The sequence below is a fragment of the Strix aluco genome, chromosome 28, assembly GCF_031877795.1.
Source record: "Strix aluco isolate bStrAlu1 chromosome 28, bStrAlu1.hap1, whole genome shotgun sequence".
NCBI lineage: Eukaryota > Metazoa > Chordata > Aves > Strigiformes > Strigidae > Strix > Strix aluco.
Genome location: NC_133958.1, coordinates 1,571,713 through 1,589,406, shown reverse-complemented (window position 1 = coordinate 1,589,406; position 17,694 = coordinate 1,571,713). Strand labels below are relative to the sequence as shown.

The 17,694-nt window shown below is 56.7% G+C and overlaps 1 protein-coding gene across 3 annotated transcripts in view; it reads right to left on the bottom strand.

The window, feature by feature from the left end:
- LOC141915973 (hexokinase-2) overlaps positions 1 to 17,694 on the bottom strand; it is a 38,266-nt gene that overhangs the window by 4,579 nt on the left and 15,993 nt on the right. For all 3 annotated transcript variants that reach the window (XM_074807961.1, XM_074807962.1, XM_074807959.1), the window contains exons 3-17: positions 10,962 to 11,110; positions 10,464 to 10,583; positions 8,468 to 8,563; positions 8,201 to 8,300; positions 7,772 to 7,955; positions 7,014 to 7,169; positions 6,620 to 6,853; positions 6,103 to 6,407; positions 4,928 to 5,076; positions 3,552 to 3,671; positions 3,117 to 3,212; positions 2,508 to 2,607; positions 2,176 to 2,359; positions 1,769 to 1,924; positions 782 to 1,015 (exon numbers count right to left, since the gene is read on the bottom strand). In XM_074807961.1, coding sequence (XP_074664062.1) covers positions 782 to 1,015; positions 1,769 to 1,924; positions 2,176 to 2,359; positions 2,508 to 2,607; positions 3,117 to 3,212; positions 3,552 to 3,671; positions 4,928 to 5,076; positions 6,103 to 6,407; positions 6,620 to 6,853; positions 7,014 to 7,169; positions 7,772 to 7,955; positions 8,201 to 8,300; positions 8,468 to 8,563; positions 10,464 to 10,583; positions 10,962 to 11,110 — 2,383 coding nt within the window. The remainder of the gene's footprint in view (positions 1 to 781; positions 1,016 to 1,768; positions 1,925 to 2,175; positions 2,360 to 2,507; positions 2,608 to 3,116; positions 3,213 to 3,551; positions 3,672 to 4,927; positions 5,077 to 6,102; positions 6,408 to 6,619; positions 6,854 to 7,013; positions 7,170 to 7,771; positions 7,956 to 8,200; positions 8,301 to 8,467; positions 8,564 to 10,463; positions 10,584 to 10,961; positions 11,111 to 17,694) is intronic.

Here is a 17,694-nt window from a genome sequence, read left to right as displayed (position 1 = left end):
ACCTATCATCGTAGCTGCCTTCAGCAGAGCCTCAAACAGTGCTACAGAGACAGGAGAAAGGTGGAAGGAGAGAGACCTGCCAGGTAGGAGGCACTGGAAAGCACAAGCCTCCACAGTCAGCACAACATATCCGTGCTCTCCCTCCACTCAGGACTAAATCTGGCCCCTTCTCCACTCCCACCAAGCCCTGAGAGCACTAATGCACCTTCACAGCTCTGACCAGCCTCCCCTGGGGGGATCTTCAGAGCCCTCCCCTCACCCATGGGCTCCTAAGTCCCATTCAAGCTCAGCCTAGCGCCTTTAGTTCCTGTCTCAGCAACACTGTCCCAGGAGCACCAGCCTTCAGCTCAGGCATAGTCACGTTTTCGTTGGCCAGGGGCCTTCTTGGTCCAGGTCATGGACTGACTTCTTGGTTTAGACCTGCCTCGTCCCCATGACTTTGTCTGATGATCTGGACTCCTGGTTGAACCTGGTCACTATCTCTGGGCCAACCTGGCCTCAGGTGCTGTGGGACTGGCTCCTGGCTGGTGCGTGGTCCCTGCTGTGTGATCTGTCTTGGCATCCCAACCTTTAGGGAGCAGCTGGTTTTTGCTCTGCCTTGAGAGTTTAGATCTGTGAGCTACTGGCAGCCCTTGAGACCCTGAAACACCTCCTCTCCTCTCCAACCACCCCCTGAAACTTTCCACACTGGCTCTTACTTAGCACCCAGTCTGCCCAAGACAGGCAAATGCACCAGCACGAGCCCCCCTGGAGAACAACCGCACACCACGGAGCAACTCACTGAGGGTGCAGCTTGTAGAGCGTCCCATCCACGCCGACCGTGACCTTGAGGAAGTCCAGCCCGCGGTTCTCCCGGATCTTGTCCACCACAGCTGCCATGCCGGCCCCGCAGAGCTGAGCTGCCCGCCGCGCCACCACCGCGCACACCTCCTTCACGATGATGCTGTCGTCGCACGTGGACTCCAGGCCGAGATGCTGGAGAATGGAGCGGACTTGGAGCAGGGCCAGGCAGTCACTGGGGAGGACACGAGGGCCAGGCAGCATTAGGAGAAAGAGCAACTTGGATGTGTGATTTCCCCTTTCTTAACTGGATCCTGCAGAGCCCAGGGACTCGTGGCTTGGGTGACACAGACTGGAGGGACTCTACAGCTCCCCTCTAACCTCAGCGTCCAGACCTGGGTGTGGCTCTGAGGTCACATCCTAATCCATGAGGCTTCCTCAGGACAAAGCCATTGACTTGGAGCATGACAGCTATTTAACCTGTGCTCCCTCTCTATCTAGGCAGAGGGTAAAGAGGCATTTGTGTTCCCACCCCCAGACAGTTTCCTTGTCGCTCAACACTTGCCTATTATCACTTTTAGACTGGCTCTTAGGAAGGATTTCTTTGCAGAAGGGGCTGTTGGGCGTTGGAATGGGCTGCCCAGGGCAGGGGGGGAGTCCCCATCCCTGGAGGGGTTGAAGAGTCGGGTTGAGCCAGTGCTGAGGGATCTGGTGGAGTTGGGAACGGTCAGGGTGAGGTTCATGGTGGGGCTGGAGGAGCTTCAAGAGCTTTTCCAACCCAGATGATTCTGTGAACACTGGCACTGTCAGAACCACGTGGATTTGGCTGACTTATCTGCATTGCACCACCCTACATCATCCTGGCTCCAGACTGAGTGCTTGGGACTGATCCTACAAGCCCTGGGAACGCTTTCCCCAAACTACATCTCTGGTCTGATCTGCAGCTGTAAGGCCAGAGTTGGTGCCCACCCCGCCTGTCGGACCTCACCTTTCTATCTGGGACAGGAACTTGGTCTCAAAGATCCCTCTGGTCTTCAGCCTCTCCGAGATCCGTCCCCGGAAGAGCAGCCCTCGCTTGGTGAAATCCATCAGGATGTTTCGGACAATCTCCCCCAGGTACATCCCGCTGATCATCTTCTCAAACCTGGGAAGGAGAGGGCAAGGCTGGACATCAGGACAAGAAGGGACACAGGGTCTGGAACGGGATCCCAGGTCTGCCAGATGCCTTTGACCCCTGGCCTGACACCCTGGAGCAAGTCCAGCAGCATGGTCCCCACCCCGCGGGCAGGGGACAAGGGACACATCAGTGCGTTGCAAAGCCAGACTCTACCCTGCTCATCATCCCCTGACGCTCCACCAAGAGGCTGGTGCCAGCCCCCCAGAGCCACCACGCACCTTTGCTTCCCAGGGTTGAGAGACAGCTCATCCACTGCCAAGTCAAACTCTGTCCGAATGTCATCCAAGCACCCGTTGTCACCAAACGCCCCCCACTCCATGTTGACGCACATCCTGCCCTCCTCCCCTTCCACCAGCTCCACGTTCCTCATCTCCTCCATGTAACAGGCGTTGCTGCCTGTGCCTGCAGAGAGAGAAGCATCTTTCAACGGGCTTCTCAGAGAAACTGGGCGCCTACCCAAGAGAAAAGCCCTCGGACACCTCCTGCACCCCACGGGGGCAGGTTTGGAACCGCAGGCAGAGGAACTCCATGAGAAAGTTTCAGTCCTCACCAACTATCAGCCCAACTTCGCAATAGGGATCTTCGTACCCACAGGTCATCATGGTGCCAACTGTGTCATTTACCACCGCAACCACGTCCAGGTCGAATTCCTGCAGAGGAATAGGATCGTGTGGGTTATTCCTGGAGGACACAGCTTGCTACATCTGCTCCCACCACTGGGAAAGGACCTGTCTGCTGAGCGTGGGAGTCCTCCAGGCATGCACAGACTTCCTGCAGCCCCACGTGTCTGCAGGTGGATGCTCAAACCTCAGAACACCTCCAGCTAGACAACTGCAGAGGAGCTGGCATGCTGGGACAGCCCTGCCAGGAACAGCTCCCAGGGTGGGAGCTTTGGGTGGTCTGCGTGAGGAAACGAGCGTGGTGTCTCCCTAACTCACGGCGAGACAAGTCTGCTCCAGCCCTGGCCAGAAGCCAACTTTTAGCTCCGGGGTCAGAAAATCCAACCTCTAGTGATGACTAAGAGCGGCTGTTAAAATTCAGACACTCATTAGCCCTGCGCTCAGCCCATTAATTTGCTTTACAGGCCAATTAAAGATGGAAAAGACAGCTGGGATGTGGGAGCAAGCAGCCAGCTTCTCACAGCTACATGGACACTGACCTCTCTCCTGTGAATTGCCTCCTTCAGCAGGTTCACCACATCTTCTCCTTCACAGCCGGTTGCCTTGAAACCTTTTGTCCACTTCAGGAGAATCCCCTGTTGTGGAAATAGCCCACGGTGAATCACCCAGGCGGCTGAGCAGGAGGGACAGCAACCCCACACCACCAGCCCTCGGCGGGCACTGCCCGGCACGTGGAGGTCAGATCCTCAGGCATGGAGGATGCCTCAACTGGGTGGTCTCCAGAGCTCAAGGGATCTGAATTTGCTTTGAGGCAGCAAAGGGCCTTTTCAGAAACACCGGCAGCTCTGAGCTCCTGCCTCCCCCCTCTCTTGGGTCTCTATCTGACCCGCCACATGGTCACTGATGCTGGTACATAGAGTTTCCAGCCAGCCCTGGGTACCGGACACGTGTGCTACCAGGTGGGTTAGGGTTACCTCATCCAGGTTGGTTTGCTGGCAAGGGAAGGAGAATGTGAATCCGAGTGGGAGCGATACGCCCTTCATTCCCATGTATTCCAGGAAGTCGGAGATGCAGTGGACAATGTGGTCAAAGAGCTGTGAGTGCGCAAAGCCAAAAGAAGAAGTTACCATCACAGCAAGGAACTCAGCTGGATGCCAGCCTGCCTGACCCGCTGGAGATGTTGATCCATTCCCAAGCCAACAGGGCTTTGAACAGACCAGGATGCTGCTCAGCTGCGCTATGTGAGGTGAGCAAGTCCAAAACAGCTCCTCTTTCATCCTCTTCCCCACCAACAATGTGGTCACAGAATCCCAGAACCATTCAGGTTGGAGAAGACCCTCGGGATCATCGAGTCCAACCCTCAGCCCGACTCTACAAAGTTCTCCCCTACCCCACATCCCCCCACAGCTCATCCAAACGGCCCTTAAACACCCCCAGGGGTGGGGACTCCACCCCCTCCCTGGGCAGCCTATTCCACTCTCTGACCACTCTGTCAGGGAAACATTTTTCCCTCCTGTCCAGTCTGACCCTCCCCTGTTGCAGTTTAAAGCCGTTCCCTCTCGTTCTGTCACTAATTCCCTGGGAGCAGAGACCAGCACCAACCTCTCCACAACGTCCTTTCAGGGAGCTGCAGAGAGTGATGAGGTCTCCCCTCCCCTTCTCCTCCTCACACTGAACAGTCCCAGCTCCTTCAGTCGCTCCTCACAGGATTTATTCTCCAGGCCCTTCCCCAGCCTCGTTGCCCTCCTCTGCCCTCGCTCCAGCCCCTCGAGATCTCTCTCGTATCGAGGTGCCCAGTGGTCGTATCACTGTGATCCTTACAGGTCCCATACTGCACCCAGGAGGGATGGAGGAGCTAGTGGGGAGGTGACCAGCTTCCCAGGGGTGACACGGGGATCCGGTCCCTCTGCAAGGTATCCCCAGAGTCCGCCTGTAGAAATACTCCCAGTCCCCGAGCACTGCCTGGAGTGGTTTGCAAAACTCTTTCCATCTGCAAATAAGACTCTGGAGACGTCGCTTACTGCTTGTGTTGTGGTTTCTCCATCTGGGAAATGGGGATGATGCTTATCTGCCCTTGTGGAGTGTGTGGGATTCGGGGAGGTTCAGCGATGTCTGAGAATAACACAATTTCTAACCTAAAAACCAGCCTCAAGCTTCCTAAAGCACATTTCAAACTCCAGAGCCTTGCTCTAAAGGCAGGAGAGCACCAGCCTCCTCCGCTCCTGGTTTTGCACGCTGAAAAGCACAGCAAGGCAAAACCAGCTCCCGTGGTCACCACTAACAACTGCCACTTCTGCTGCCACCCCAGCGAAGACGCCTCAGTTTTCCAGCTCCAGCTGCCCATCCTCACCTCCTCTCCCGTCCCCTGCATGATCTCCACCGGGATGGAGTAGATCTTGTTGTGCATCTCGACACCGCGCCTCATCCCGTTCCTCACACGCACCAGCAGCACACGGAAATTGGTACCTCCCAGGTCCAGGGCGAGGAAATCTCCTTTTTCTGAAACCCAAGACAGAATCGTTAAGAGAGAGATCCCGACAAGGGGCATCCTGAACGTGGCACAAAGCTGATCCGAATCTGCCCTCTTCCTGCGAGAGGACCAGGAACCAAGATGTGGCTGGGAATGGAGAGCAGCAGGCGCAGGCAGGAAGGTGATGGAGACATTTGATCCAGACTCAGGGAGGTCACAGGGCTTCGAGCCAAGGGTCAGGGGCACGCCCAAGCCACCAACAGAACTGGGAGCACAACCCAGGACAATGGTGGTGAGAAACCTGCGGCAGCAAAAACCACAGTGAAAGCCAGGCTTTGTGTTAAGTCAAGTGCAGAACGTCCTGGAGGCTCAGCTGCTTTTCCCAGTATCATACTGGAGGTTAAAAAGCTTTGTGCCACTCCCACCACAAAGAGGCAACTGGCCGTGGCAAAGGCCCCAGCCCTTCCCTAAGTGGTGCAGGTGTCAGGAGCAGGGACGGTGGCTCTTTGCCCCGTGCAGGACACACGTGGGCTTATCACAGAATCAATCCCAGAACCATCTGGGTTCGAAAAGCCCTTGAAGCTCCTCCAGTCCAACCATGAACCTCACCCTGACCGTTCCCAACTCCACCAGATCCCTCAGCACTGGCTCAACCCGACTCTTCAACCCCTCCAGGGATGGGGACTCCCCCCCTGCCCTGGGCAGCCCATTCCAACGCCCAACAGCCCCTTCTGCAAAGAAATCCTTCCTAAGAGCCAGTCTGACCCTGCCCTGGCGCAGCTTGAGGCCATTCCCTCTTGTCCTGGCGCTGGTTCCTTGGCTCAAGAGACTCATCCCCCCTCTCTGCACCCTCCTTTCAGGGAGTTGCAGAGGGCCAGGAGGTCTCCCCTCAGCCTCCTCTTCTCCAGACTAAACCCCCCCAGTTCCCTCAGCCGCTCCCCATCAGACCTGTGCTCCAGACCCTGCACCAGCTCCGTTGCCCTTCTCTGGACACGCTCGAGTCATTCAATGGCCTTTTTGGAGTGAGGGGACCAAAAACACACATGGTACATCACCTGTCCCATCTGGAGTTGAGCACACGTAGGTGGGCAGCATTTTCACCGTTGCCTCTGCGTGCGTCTCCTTGCCCAGGCCGTTCTCCATCTCTATCCTCATCCTTTGCTTCACCTCCAGGAGCTGCTCGTGGCTCAGCTTGAGGGCCTCCAGAATCTTCTGCCGTGCCTTGTGCTGGGCGGCCAGTCTGTAGGCCACTGCTGTCACCATGGCTGCCCCTTTGCCGCTTCCATCTTCTGACCTCGTGAAACGGATCTCGCAGTCCGGCAGCAGCTTTCGCACCGTCTTATGGAGGCGCCGGGCAAAGCTACGGAGGAAGAAAGAGGACTTGAGTCTGCCACCACAGGTGATGGGACCCTCCGGGGTTGTAAATGACTGGGGCACCTTTGGGATCCAAACAGAGGGGCCCAGGGGAATATTTGGAGATGCTCTGCTTGTGCCAAGCTTTGCTGCTGGCAGGAACAGATTTGTGCTCTCACCCTCTCTCCCCCCCAGCCTTGCCTATCCTCATGGACTCACTGAGGATGCTTCTTGTAGACGGAGCCATCCACGCCGACCGTGGAGCGCAGCCGCTCCACCCCCTTGTTCTCCTTGATGCGTCGCAGCACGGCTGCCAGGGTGGCCCCGCACAGGTTGGCCGAGCGGGTGGAGACGATCTGGCAGATGCGGAGGGTGGCCACACAGTCTTCATGAGATGGCTCCAGGCCCAGCTTGGTGAGGATCTCGTGGGCTTTCTGCAGACCTTCTTTCTCCCTGCACATCAAAGAACAAAAAAGGATTCATGCCCGGAAATCCAACTTTTGCCATCTGAAGTGTCCTGGTTTGCTCAGCCCTGTGATGGGTCCTGTTCTCCCTCAGCACAGATGTCAGGAGATGGGCTGGGACCCCAGGAAACCATCCCGATCCTACTTACTTCTCAATAGCAGAGACGTATCTGGTCTCAAAGTGGCCGGTAGTGAGCAGATCTGGTGTGAGATTTCCTCCAAACAAGAGCCCTTCCTTGGCCATCTTCACCAGGATGAGTCTGACCAGCTCTCCCATGTACATCCCGCTGATCATCTTCTCGAACCTGCCGACAGGGGAAGCACAAGATGTGTTTGGCTGCGCGTGCTCCGAGGTGGCCACCGGTTGACCTTAAAAACACTTGGCAGCCTTCCAGGCCCAAATGCAATCTAGGTAATCTCTTTCCAGAGTAGTTTATCCCATCACTGAGAAAATAAAGCCATGTTGACATAACCATCATTCTGCAAGGAGAACTTATGGCTACCTGAAGGGGATCTGTTAGCTTGCTGAGGCACCCCCCACCAAATCCCACCCATCCTGCCAGAAGCCATCTGGGGAATGGGAGGTCTGTAGGACTTGGATGTGGACATTAGGTGGTGATGTTTGCCCTGGCTGGCAGAAAACTTCACTGGCCACGGAAAGAAACAGAAATCAACCCCTTCAAGTGAAAGGCTCAAGAGGGAAGCGGGAGTTGAGTGGTTCAGTTGGGTGTATCAACCCAAATTTGTGATACAGCCCCTATGTGCGTTGGTGCAGCTGGCACGGTGGAGGACGCGGTGACCTAGTTAACTAGAACGACCTCTTCAGTCCCACTAACGCCAGCGCAATGGGAGGACGGACAATGCAGAGCAAACCCCGAGCCTGAGCCAAAGCCAAGAATCTGCTTACAATTGTTTGCCAGGGTTGAGCGAGCCCATGTCTATCTCTTGGTCGAACTCCGTCCGGATGTCGTTGAGCACGCCGTCGTCGCCGAAGGCCCCCCACTCCATGTTGATGCACATCCGACCTTCGTCCCCTTCCACCAGGTCAATGTGCCTCATCTCCTCCATGTAACAGGCGTTGGTGCCAGTACCTGAACCAAGCGTGGGGACACGGTGAGAGAGGATGCTGCCTCTCCCTTATTCCCCACAATTAGCAACAGTGAAATGCACCATAGAAAGTGAAGATGGAAAAAAACAAACACTGGACAACGCTGGTTTTCTAACGTCACTATCCCCTTTCTTTTTCACCCAAAAGACCCTGAAACCTGCAAGAAACATCTCCTTCTGGAGTTCATGGAGAGATGGACCCCAATTCTCCCCCCCTGCTGCAGCTCACCAACAATGAGGCCAACTTCACAGTTATGATCATCGTAGCCACAGGTCATCATGGTCCCAACGGTGTCGTTCACCACGGCCACAATGTCAATGTCAAAGTCCTGAGATGGTGGAGAGGAGAGAGATTGAGTCAACGTGGCCAAAACAAACCAAAACATCTCTGCTGTCACGGGGGAGCCAAGGTACGGAGTCTTAAGTATCCTGTCCCAGGGAACCGTGTGCCCTGTCCCACCACCCAAGGAGGTGACAGACCTGCCCAAGCTCTTACCCCTCTTTTCTTGATGGACTTGCGCAGCATCGACACCACGTCTTTCCCCTCCACGCTGCTGCATTTGAATCCCTTCGTCCATGTAACGAGGATGCTCTACGGAGAAACAGCAAGAAGGAATGCTTGGAGGACAGACCCACCAAGCCACGTATCTCAAGGGTCCTCGGTGCAAGGCGAGGGCTGGAAGGACACACAGGCAAGTCCCTCCCTGTTATCAGCTTGTGGTATCACCAATGATTTCCGCATCTCTGCGCAGATAAAGTTTATGGCTGCGAAACAGCACACAAATCGCTCGTTGCTTCTGTCGGCAGGAGAGACCGTGATTCCCGTGACTGGGTTTTATGGAGCCCCGGAGCAAAACCTGTTCCCAAGTGCATGGAGAGCTCCTTGACCCACCCCTGCGGGATGGGGGGGTCTCACTGTCCCCTGTGGCCAGAGGCACCAGCTGGGTCCCCATCCAGGGCAGCCACCAGTCACCTGACGGAGGCTGAGCTGAGCCTTGGGGGAAGGCAAAGGACTCAATTCCATCTGAAATCCCCAGCCCCAGAGCTCCGGATGCCTTCGCAAGGCAAACACCCGCCCTGCCTTACAGATGGGGAAGCTGAGGCAGAGAGAGAAGCAAACCGGTCGAGGTCACTGGGGACAGACACTTCCTCTCCCAGCTACATTTTTTTGTGGGTTTTTTTTTTTTGCAGCCCCCACTTCTACCACGAGGAAAGCGTTAATCTTCTTCCTCATTACTTTTGCCAAATCGCTCAGGCACAAGAGCACGACTTGCCCCATCCCTGGTACAAAATGTCGTTGCCGCCGCGTTCCCGCCTAGGGAGGACGTGCTGGATTGCCAGCGCGCCATGGAGCCGCCCTCCTTTCCAATCCTGCCTGCGAAGCTGGGTGAGATAAGGGCAAGGAAAGCACCAGCCCCCCCCCTTGCCCCCCCACCACGATCAAGAGCCCGGCAGAGGCCGTGGGTGGCAGGAGAGGGGCCACGTGCCTCGGCCAGGCTCTGCTCGCCGAGGTGTTTAGTCTCCCAGCGAGGTCACCAGCTCCCAGCGGAGAGCCAGCGCGGCTGAGCGGAGCTGACAGCCATCGATTCCAGCTTGCCCAGGGCACGGCGAGCAGCCGGGGTGGGTGACCCCCCCTCCCCGCGCCGGCTGCATGACGGGGGATGTGATGCTCGGCACGTCTGGGCTGCCTTTGGCTGCGGGCGGCTGGAGCTGCTCTCCCCGCCGCAGCTGCTCTCCTTGAGCTCTGGCTGCAGAGGGGGAAAAGCCGCTTTCCAGGGAGGCGTCTGTGCAGAGCGGAGCAGCCAGCACGTTCCACATCACCTCCCGGACCCCTGCAAGCCCGAGGATGTATCCTGTGCTCCCATCAGCACCAAGACCTCACACACTACCCAAACCCAACGAGCCTAATTAAAAGCACAAGTTAAATCACAGAATCCCAGAATCATCTGGGTTGGAAAAGCCCTTGAAGCTCCTCCAGTCCCACCATGAACCTCACCCTGACCGTTCCCAACTCCACCAGATCCCTCAGCGCTGGCTCAACCCGACTCTTCAACCCCTCCAGGGATGGGGACTCCCCCCCTGCCCTGGGCAGCCCATTCCAACGCCCAACAGCCCCTTCTGCAAAGAAATCCTTCCTAAGAGCCAGTCTGACCCTGCCCTGGTGCAGCTTGAGGCCATTCCCTCTTGTCCTGGCGCTGGTTCCTTGGCTCAAGAGACTCATCCCCCCTCTCTGCACCCTCCTTTCAGGGAGTTGCAGAGGGCCAGGAGGTCTCCCCTCAGCCTCCTCTTCTCCACACTAAACCCCCCCAGTTCCCTCAGCCGCTCCCCATCAGACCTGTGCTCCAGACCCTGCACCAGCTCCGTTGCCCTTCTCTGGACACGCTCAGGTAATTGGTGCAGGTCAGCTGTTGTTCCCAGCAAGATCTCACCCCCCTCCCGCTGCATCCCAGGCTCAGCCACAACCCTGGTGAGGAGGTGAGACCTTCACTCACCTCATCCAGCTTGGTCTGGTGACACGGGAAGGAGAAGGTGAACCCAAGGGGGAGCTTCTTGTCTTTGATTTTCAGCTTCTCCATGAAGTTGGCCAAGCACTCAGCGATGTGGTCAAAGAGCTGGAAAAAAAAAGGCAAAGAGGAGTGAGCCCTCGCCTGGCTGCCCCAACCGAGATGATGCTCCAGAGCAGCACCTGCATCCCTGCCTACCAGAGGGACCGGTGGCCTGTCACCCATGTCACACATCCGTGGTCCTCACCTGTCACTGTGCTTGGTGCCAGGAATTAATAGCTCCAGGCAAAGGAAGGCAAGGATCTACCCAGATCCTGCTGGGCAGGGCAGCAATAGGATGCTGCTCCAACCCCATTCCACAGCTCAGGGTGTTGGGGTGACACCCGCCCTCCCTTCAGGCAGGAGAGCTGCCCCCATGGGGAGAAGCCCTGCGGTTGTGGGGCTTTCTGGAGAGCGGGGATGGGGGGAGAAAGGGGTTGAACCCACCTGCACCCCACTGCCTCGCATTAGCTCCTCGGGGATGGCGTAGATCTGATTCTCCATTTCGACCTTCTGCAGGCCGTTGTCGGACACCTTCACTCTCAGCACGCGGAAATTGGTGCCACCGAGATCCAGCGCCAGGAAATCTCCGTCCTCTGCGGGAGCCCAGACAAGAACAACCCTTTAACTCAGGGGGTCCCTCCTGGCAGCATCAGTGCCTGCACCAGGCAGCCCAGGAGCAGGAGAGGAAGTAACCAGCCCACGTATGAGGGTAAGGTATGATTTTTTTAATATTTTATCTTTTTTTTTTTTCTATTTTATCAGAGCTGCGGCTGTATTCCCTGCCCCTCCTCTGCACGCCTGGCACCCCCATAGCTGATGGGGGATCAAAGCCCCATCTTTGAGACATATCCTGATGCCCTGGGTGTGCAGAGGCGGTGGCTGTGCTAGGAGCGCGTCTGCTGGCCCAAGGACGGATCCCACTGGCCCCATTCAGAGACGAGCCTGTGCCCAAATCGACGGCACTCCCAGAGAAGAAGAGTTCCAGCCTCATGCTCCATGAGGAAGAAGGCGGCAGAGCCGTTTCTGACCCTATTTGATACAGGATGCTGGTGAAAGCTCCTAAATCTCCAGCCCAGGAGGTTAAAACCCTGCTAGCCAGCTGTCGAAACACCGGAGTTTGACTAAACGTTTGATATATGGAAAAAAAAAAAAAACCCTCATGTTCAGGCTTGGCTGCTGCAGTCCAGGACAACCTCCCCTGCCCTGCTCCAGGAATCCCGCGCACTCCTGGCATGTGGTTTCTCGCCGAAGGCAAGATTGAAAGGTGTAAGCAGGAAACCAGTGAGGAAAAAAAAATCCAAAAGAGCTTCCAGGGACTCGTTGCTGCCTTCCCCAGGCAGACGTGAGAAGCAGAGTTTCTCCGTTGGTGTTGGCCGAGAGGAGACCCGGGTCCTGCTGCCTCCAAGACCCAAGGGCTAAGCTTGGTTTCACCTCCTGTTTGTTTTTATTGTACGAGGCACCAAGGCAGCTCGCTGAATTTCGGACCAACTGAGACCTGGGATGCGGGAAAAGCGCCAAGCTGGCTGTTTTAAATACCTAGCAGTGTGGGGAGAGGGATGGGGGAAAGCCCTCTATCAGCACAGTTTGATTTCTGAATGCATTAAATGTGCTGTGCTGGCTCCCCCGGGCAGATTACAGCGCCCGGGGGCCGCATTGTGCCCGCCGATGCTTTTACAAAGGGGCTACAGTTGAAACAAAAAGTGTGGTTTATTAGTATTCAAATGACACCAGGCCAGCCAGCATCTCCAGTGACTCCAGCTGAAAAGGCAGCTCGCCGTCCAAGCCTGCGGGGCGTCCATCTGTCCTGGCGTCTTTCCTGGGGCTGACCCTCGGAGGACTCGGGGCGAGGGAACTGGGGACGGTGACAGACTGGCAGCCCGGGCTGAGAGCAGCTTTATAAAGTCCCTCTGTGGCTGAAAAGGTCTATTAAAACCTCGTGCTCTGAGGAAACGAGATGAGGAATAAGAGGGGTTCAGAGGTCTTGAGCAGCGTTCCACAGCCTTGCAGCTCGGGATGGAAAATTTGGGGAGCGCTGGGGGGTCTGTGCATCACCCCCGGGGGGGTCTGTGTATCACCCCAGAGGGGTCAGTGCATCACTCCAGGGGGGTCTGTGCATCACCCCAGGGGGGTCTGTGCATCACCCCAGAGGGGTCAGTGCATCACCCCCGGGGGGTCAGTGCATCACCCCAGGGGCAGGTCTGTGCCTCACCCCAGGGGGGTCTGTGCCTCACCCCAGGGGTGATGCAGGGCAGGTCGGGCCCCGGCTCTGGGTGGTACCAGCCCACGCCAAGCCCCCCTGCGCAGGCTGCGATGCTCCAGCTGCACTCCCGTTGAGGTCACACCCCAAAACCAACCACCCATCGGAACAAGGCAGCTCCACCATTATTTTAACAAATGCTGAAGTTCAGCCGAGTCCCTGCACAGGCTCTGGCCAACCCTCACGTCATCTCTGGAGCTACACACACACCCCCTGCAAGAGCCGTTAACCCAGAACCACGGAGCACTTCAAACCTGGAGCCCACCAACGCTTTGCAACTCATCCCTCCTCAAATAGCACCCTCGGCATAGCTCTGAGTGAGGCAGCGTAGCCAAGAGATGTCCAATTCAGCGCTTACAGGCTCAGAGAACAGCGCGGGAGCTGGCGGAGCACCAGAGTGCCCGAGCTCATGCGTTGGGGCAGTCAAAGCCCGGAATATTCATTTCTCCTCCTCGCCTCATGCCCGCGTTGACCCTTCGCAGGGATGAGGTTTAAACCAGTTTGGCAGCTCGTTTTGCACACTGTCTGCCAGCCACAGGGCATGCCTTGGCCAGGTCTCTTTACACGGATGCTGAACATGCACCAGGAAAACCCTCAGCGAAGCTCCTCGCTGTCCTGATGTCACCAGTAAACCCACCATGGGGATTCAGCCTCAGCTAGGGATGGGCAGAGCTGGACACGGTGCCTGGTTGGGCACCGCTGGCATCGTGTCCTGCCCCAAACACGGGTCAAGCCGTACTCCTGCTTCCCTTGTTGTTGGCACAATGCCATTCTGCTTGCTAGCAGAGCATGAAAAATACCTCAGGGGGCTGATAAATACACCAGGGCTAAGGATGCTGGAGCCAAGAGGGTCACAGGTTTCTCTGCTCTTTGGAGATAACGTGGGGAACCCAGGAGGAACAGACATCCCCAAAAAAGAAAAGGCCAAGGAGCCGGGGACAGGGCTGTCCTCCCATCCTGCCCAGCCCTCCCCACGCCCGGTGTTCCGCCTAAACCACCCCTGTGAGGGTTTCCCTTGACCTGCTGCCCACCGACCCAGCACGAAGCAGCAGCAGGACCCAACCTAACAACCAAAAATCCCCCTTATGAGCTGCTCAACGGCCACGGGAGAGGTACAAGTGGTTTGAGTGGCGACTGCTGAAGTCAAGGGGTAGATTCCCAGGTGATCAGCTTTGCAGGAGCAAAAAGGCAGCATAATCTCTCTTGAAAAATTCCCAGGCTGAAGCACTCTGGTTGCATGCTGGGCTCCACTGGCCGATACCATGTCTGGGTCCTCCCTCTGATTAGGGCTCCCTCGTTATGTGATAAGATAGAGGCTGCAACGCTGAGCTCACAAACCACAGCAAGGGCAAACACAGAGCTCTGATTGAAGGGACTGCCTGCTCTCAGCAAACCACCTAAGGGTGAGTGTTTAGTGCCTTTAAAAATGCCTGTGCTCGCTGGATGAAAGCTCAGGGCAAAGCTCTGCCATCCTTAGAAATACAGCCGGGACCAGGGGGCCGGAGCATCGTGTGCAGGATCATGCCCCTGCATCTCAGAGGTCAGTCACCCCACACCTCCCACCTCAGGACTCAAGGCTTCCAACCAACTACAATCCCATTTTGTAGGAATCCTCGGTCAAATCGGCTTAATAAAAAATAAGAGGAAGAGAAAGAGCTGGAGCAGGTCGAGGCTCTTGCCCCCCAGGGAGATGCAGAAGGTGGAGGCACAGACCCCAGCGTTTCCCACTGCCACCCCCGTCTGCGGACGCCCCTGCCAGCCCTACCCTGCCTCCTTTCAGCCAGCTGAGAGGCTCCAAGCAGAAGGAATATATATAAAAGCCACGATGCTCACATCAGTATCTCCACCGAATTAGCGCTGGAGAGCAGTAAAGGGGCTTATGATGTATCGGGCATGAAATACTGGGTTTGCAGCAACAAAAGATCCGGGATTAACCTGGTGGCCTGTTTTGGACAGAATCGGGTCCAGCAAAGAGCAATTCACCCTGAGCACAGCGAGAGTTCCCTGGCAGCAATTCCCCAACACGATTCCTTGCTGGGCAGTGCGGTAAAGCACTGGGCAAGGGTGTGAATGCAGCATTTTCTTTAAAGCCTTTCAAGACCACAGGCCGTGGAAGCTGGTTTTCTTGGAGAAACGGCTGGTTATTGGCAGGAACTGAGCCCACGGGCCAAGGGAAGGGTGTTGCAAAGAACCATCCTTTGAATTTCCAGGGATTTGATCACCAAAGTCCTGCAGCAGCATCCCGAAAACCCCAGGCCGTGGGTATCAGCTGCTGGGGCTTAACGGAGGATGCACCAGAAGATCCTTGTGTCAACATCAGCACGGAGGAGGAAACGCAGTAACGCCAGCAAAGCCTGGAAAACCAGGAAAGGAGCAGGGAGAAAGGTGGTGATTGCACAAAGCGAGGAGAGCCCTTGTTCAGAGTCACTGGGGCGCCAAGGAAAAGCTTATCTGGGGTCTGGTTTCCCCCCCCGCCAGCCTGCAGTGGGACGCCCACCCCCTCGCTGCAGGCGCAGCCCAGCGGCGTTTTGGTGGGTGCTGGGGCCAGGCAAAGCAAGAAAAGTTGCTTTTAGGAGAGATCCCATATCAGAAGCAGAAATCCCTTATCTTATCACGCTGCCTTAGGAACAGCGAAGCCACCAAGAGCCGAAGCCACCAAGAGCCAAAGCCACGCGGCACAGAGGAGGGTGGAGCGGTTGGGAGCCGGGTCTGGGTTTTGACTTCAACCCGCAGATGTGACCTTGTATTTCTCTAAGCGCCTCTCATCCGCCTGGATCCCAGGGAGCTGCCGGCTGCGCATTAAACAGGGCATAATCCGAAAGCAGAGACAACTCGTGCTATAGCAAGGAGGGGCAGGAAGGGCAGGGATGCTTTGCAGGAGGAAGGTGTGGAGCCCCTGAAGCTGGCGCAGCACGTGGATACAGCGCGGCCACAAGCAGGGCCGGAGCAGAGGGATAACGTGTCTTTCGGGTGGGAGGCAGCTGCTGACACCCAGGATGGGTGAGAGCAGGACTTCGTGCCCAGCTGAAGTCAGACTTTGCCCAGAAATTTAAAAAAAACAAACGTGGAAGAAGAAAGGACGCACCCCTGGACGTTGAGCTCTTCCTGAGCTGCTGTCACAGCATCTCAACACGAAGTGACGTGCCCGGGGAGCTGGCAGTGAGCCCCACCACAGGCTGGCCTCGGCTCACCCCCGCAGCCCCAACGTGCCACCTTCCAGCCACCGCCTCCAAAACCCAGAGCAGAGACACCGATGCCGCTCACAGCCTGGATCCAGCTGGAGCCGTACAGGGAATCCCAGCTCTTGGCTTCCCAGGACTTGCTCGAAAACCTCCCACTTTCCAGTCCCTGGGCGGCTGCAGCCCCGTGACTGCCCCAACATCCCTTTTGCATAACATTTTCCATGCTGCTGTGCTCCTTCTCCCCCCGCTCTGAGCTTGCTTTGGGTGAGAAATGCCAGCTGGGACACTGGAGAAGCTACAGACCGGGAGGATACGGTGAAGGAAGCCAAGGCTCGGTCTTGTAAGGGCAAGGAGAGGGATTACACCTTCTCCCCAACATGGGTCAGGGTGCTGAGAGCTCTGCTCCTGCCTCTCGGGAGCTCTGACACACGCTCCGCCAGCACCCAGCACCTTCGGCTGCAATAGTTCCCATGCCCAGGGGCGGCATTCTGGCTATCCCTGTAATTAAAAATATTCTTAAACATTTAAATAGATTGAAATCTCAATCCCGGGGCAGGCAGCCAGGTCCAGCTTTTGGTGTACGTGCACTGGGGGGGGCGAGCAGGGGTGCAGCAGGCAGGATGGCTCTGGGTGCTTCAGCACTTAAAGGGGGCTTATAAGAAAGATGGGGATCGACTTTTTAGCAGGGCCTGTAGCAGTAGGACAAGGGGTAATGGTTTTAAACTAAAACAGAGTAGACTCAGACTACGAAGGAAGAAATTTTTCAGTGGTGAGACACTGGCACAGGTTGCTCAGAGCGGTGATAGATGCCCCATCCCTGGAAACATTCGAGCCCAGGTTGGACGGCTCTGAGCAACCTGATCTAGCTGATGATGTCCCTGCTCATGGCAGAGGGACTAGATGTCATTTAAAGGTCCCTGTGATGCCTGTGACTCCCCAGGGACTTGTCCCCTCAGACCTCACCAAAATGTTACCAGCAAACACCCACCCAAAGCTGGCCAGTGATGCAGAACTTCAGCTCATCACCTTGGTCCTTGCCTCAAGAGACCGGACAGCAGCCATGGGGTGGGGTTTTTTGGCTGTTTGAGCAGGACTCCCTCTCGGGTACCCCCTGTTTAACACCATCACTCAACCAGCAGGCTCACACCGGCTTGGTGTGCTTCTCGGGAGAGGAAACTCCAGTCTACCCAGTGGCTGCCCACTGAGGCCAGGTCACTTGAGATTCCAGCCACAGCATCTGCTGGGACCCGCTCCCCTCCAGAAGTCAGGTTTGAAAATACAACAGTGGCAGAAACAGATGGGGATGGGGAGGGAAGGGCAGACAAGTCCTTCCATCAGCTCCCTTCCCCTTTATCCACCTTTCCTGCTGGCTATCTCTGCCACCGAGGTTTTGCAGGGACCCTCACGAAGGTGCCGACGCTGGAGCCACCCCAACTCTGAGCAACTCCAGCCAGTGGGACCGACCAGCCCAGGGAGTTTCCCCGGAGCTGCTGCCAGCCCAGATGTGGAGCCAGGGGCAGGTCCAGCTGCTGGGGGCTCTGCCTCCCTCCCTGCCCTTCAGCAGCCAGGTCTGCTCCACCAGCTTTGAGCACAGGGACACTCAGCAGGTCCTGGGTGCATCTGCACCCCGCTGCGTGCTGGCGGGCAAGGGGCGATGCTGCAGGGACCATCACAAAGCTCCTTCCCAAAACATCAAGCTAGGAGAAGGAGGCACAAGGACATTTCCCGTATGGATGCT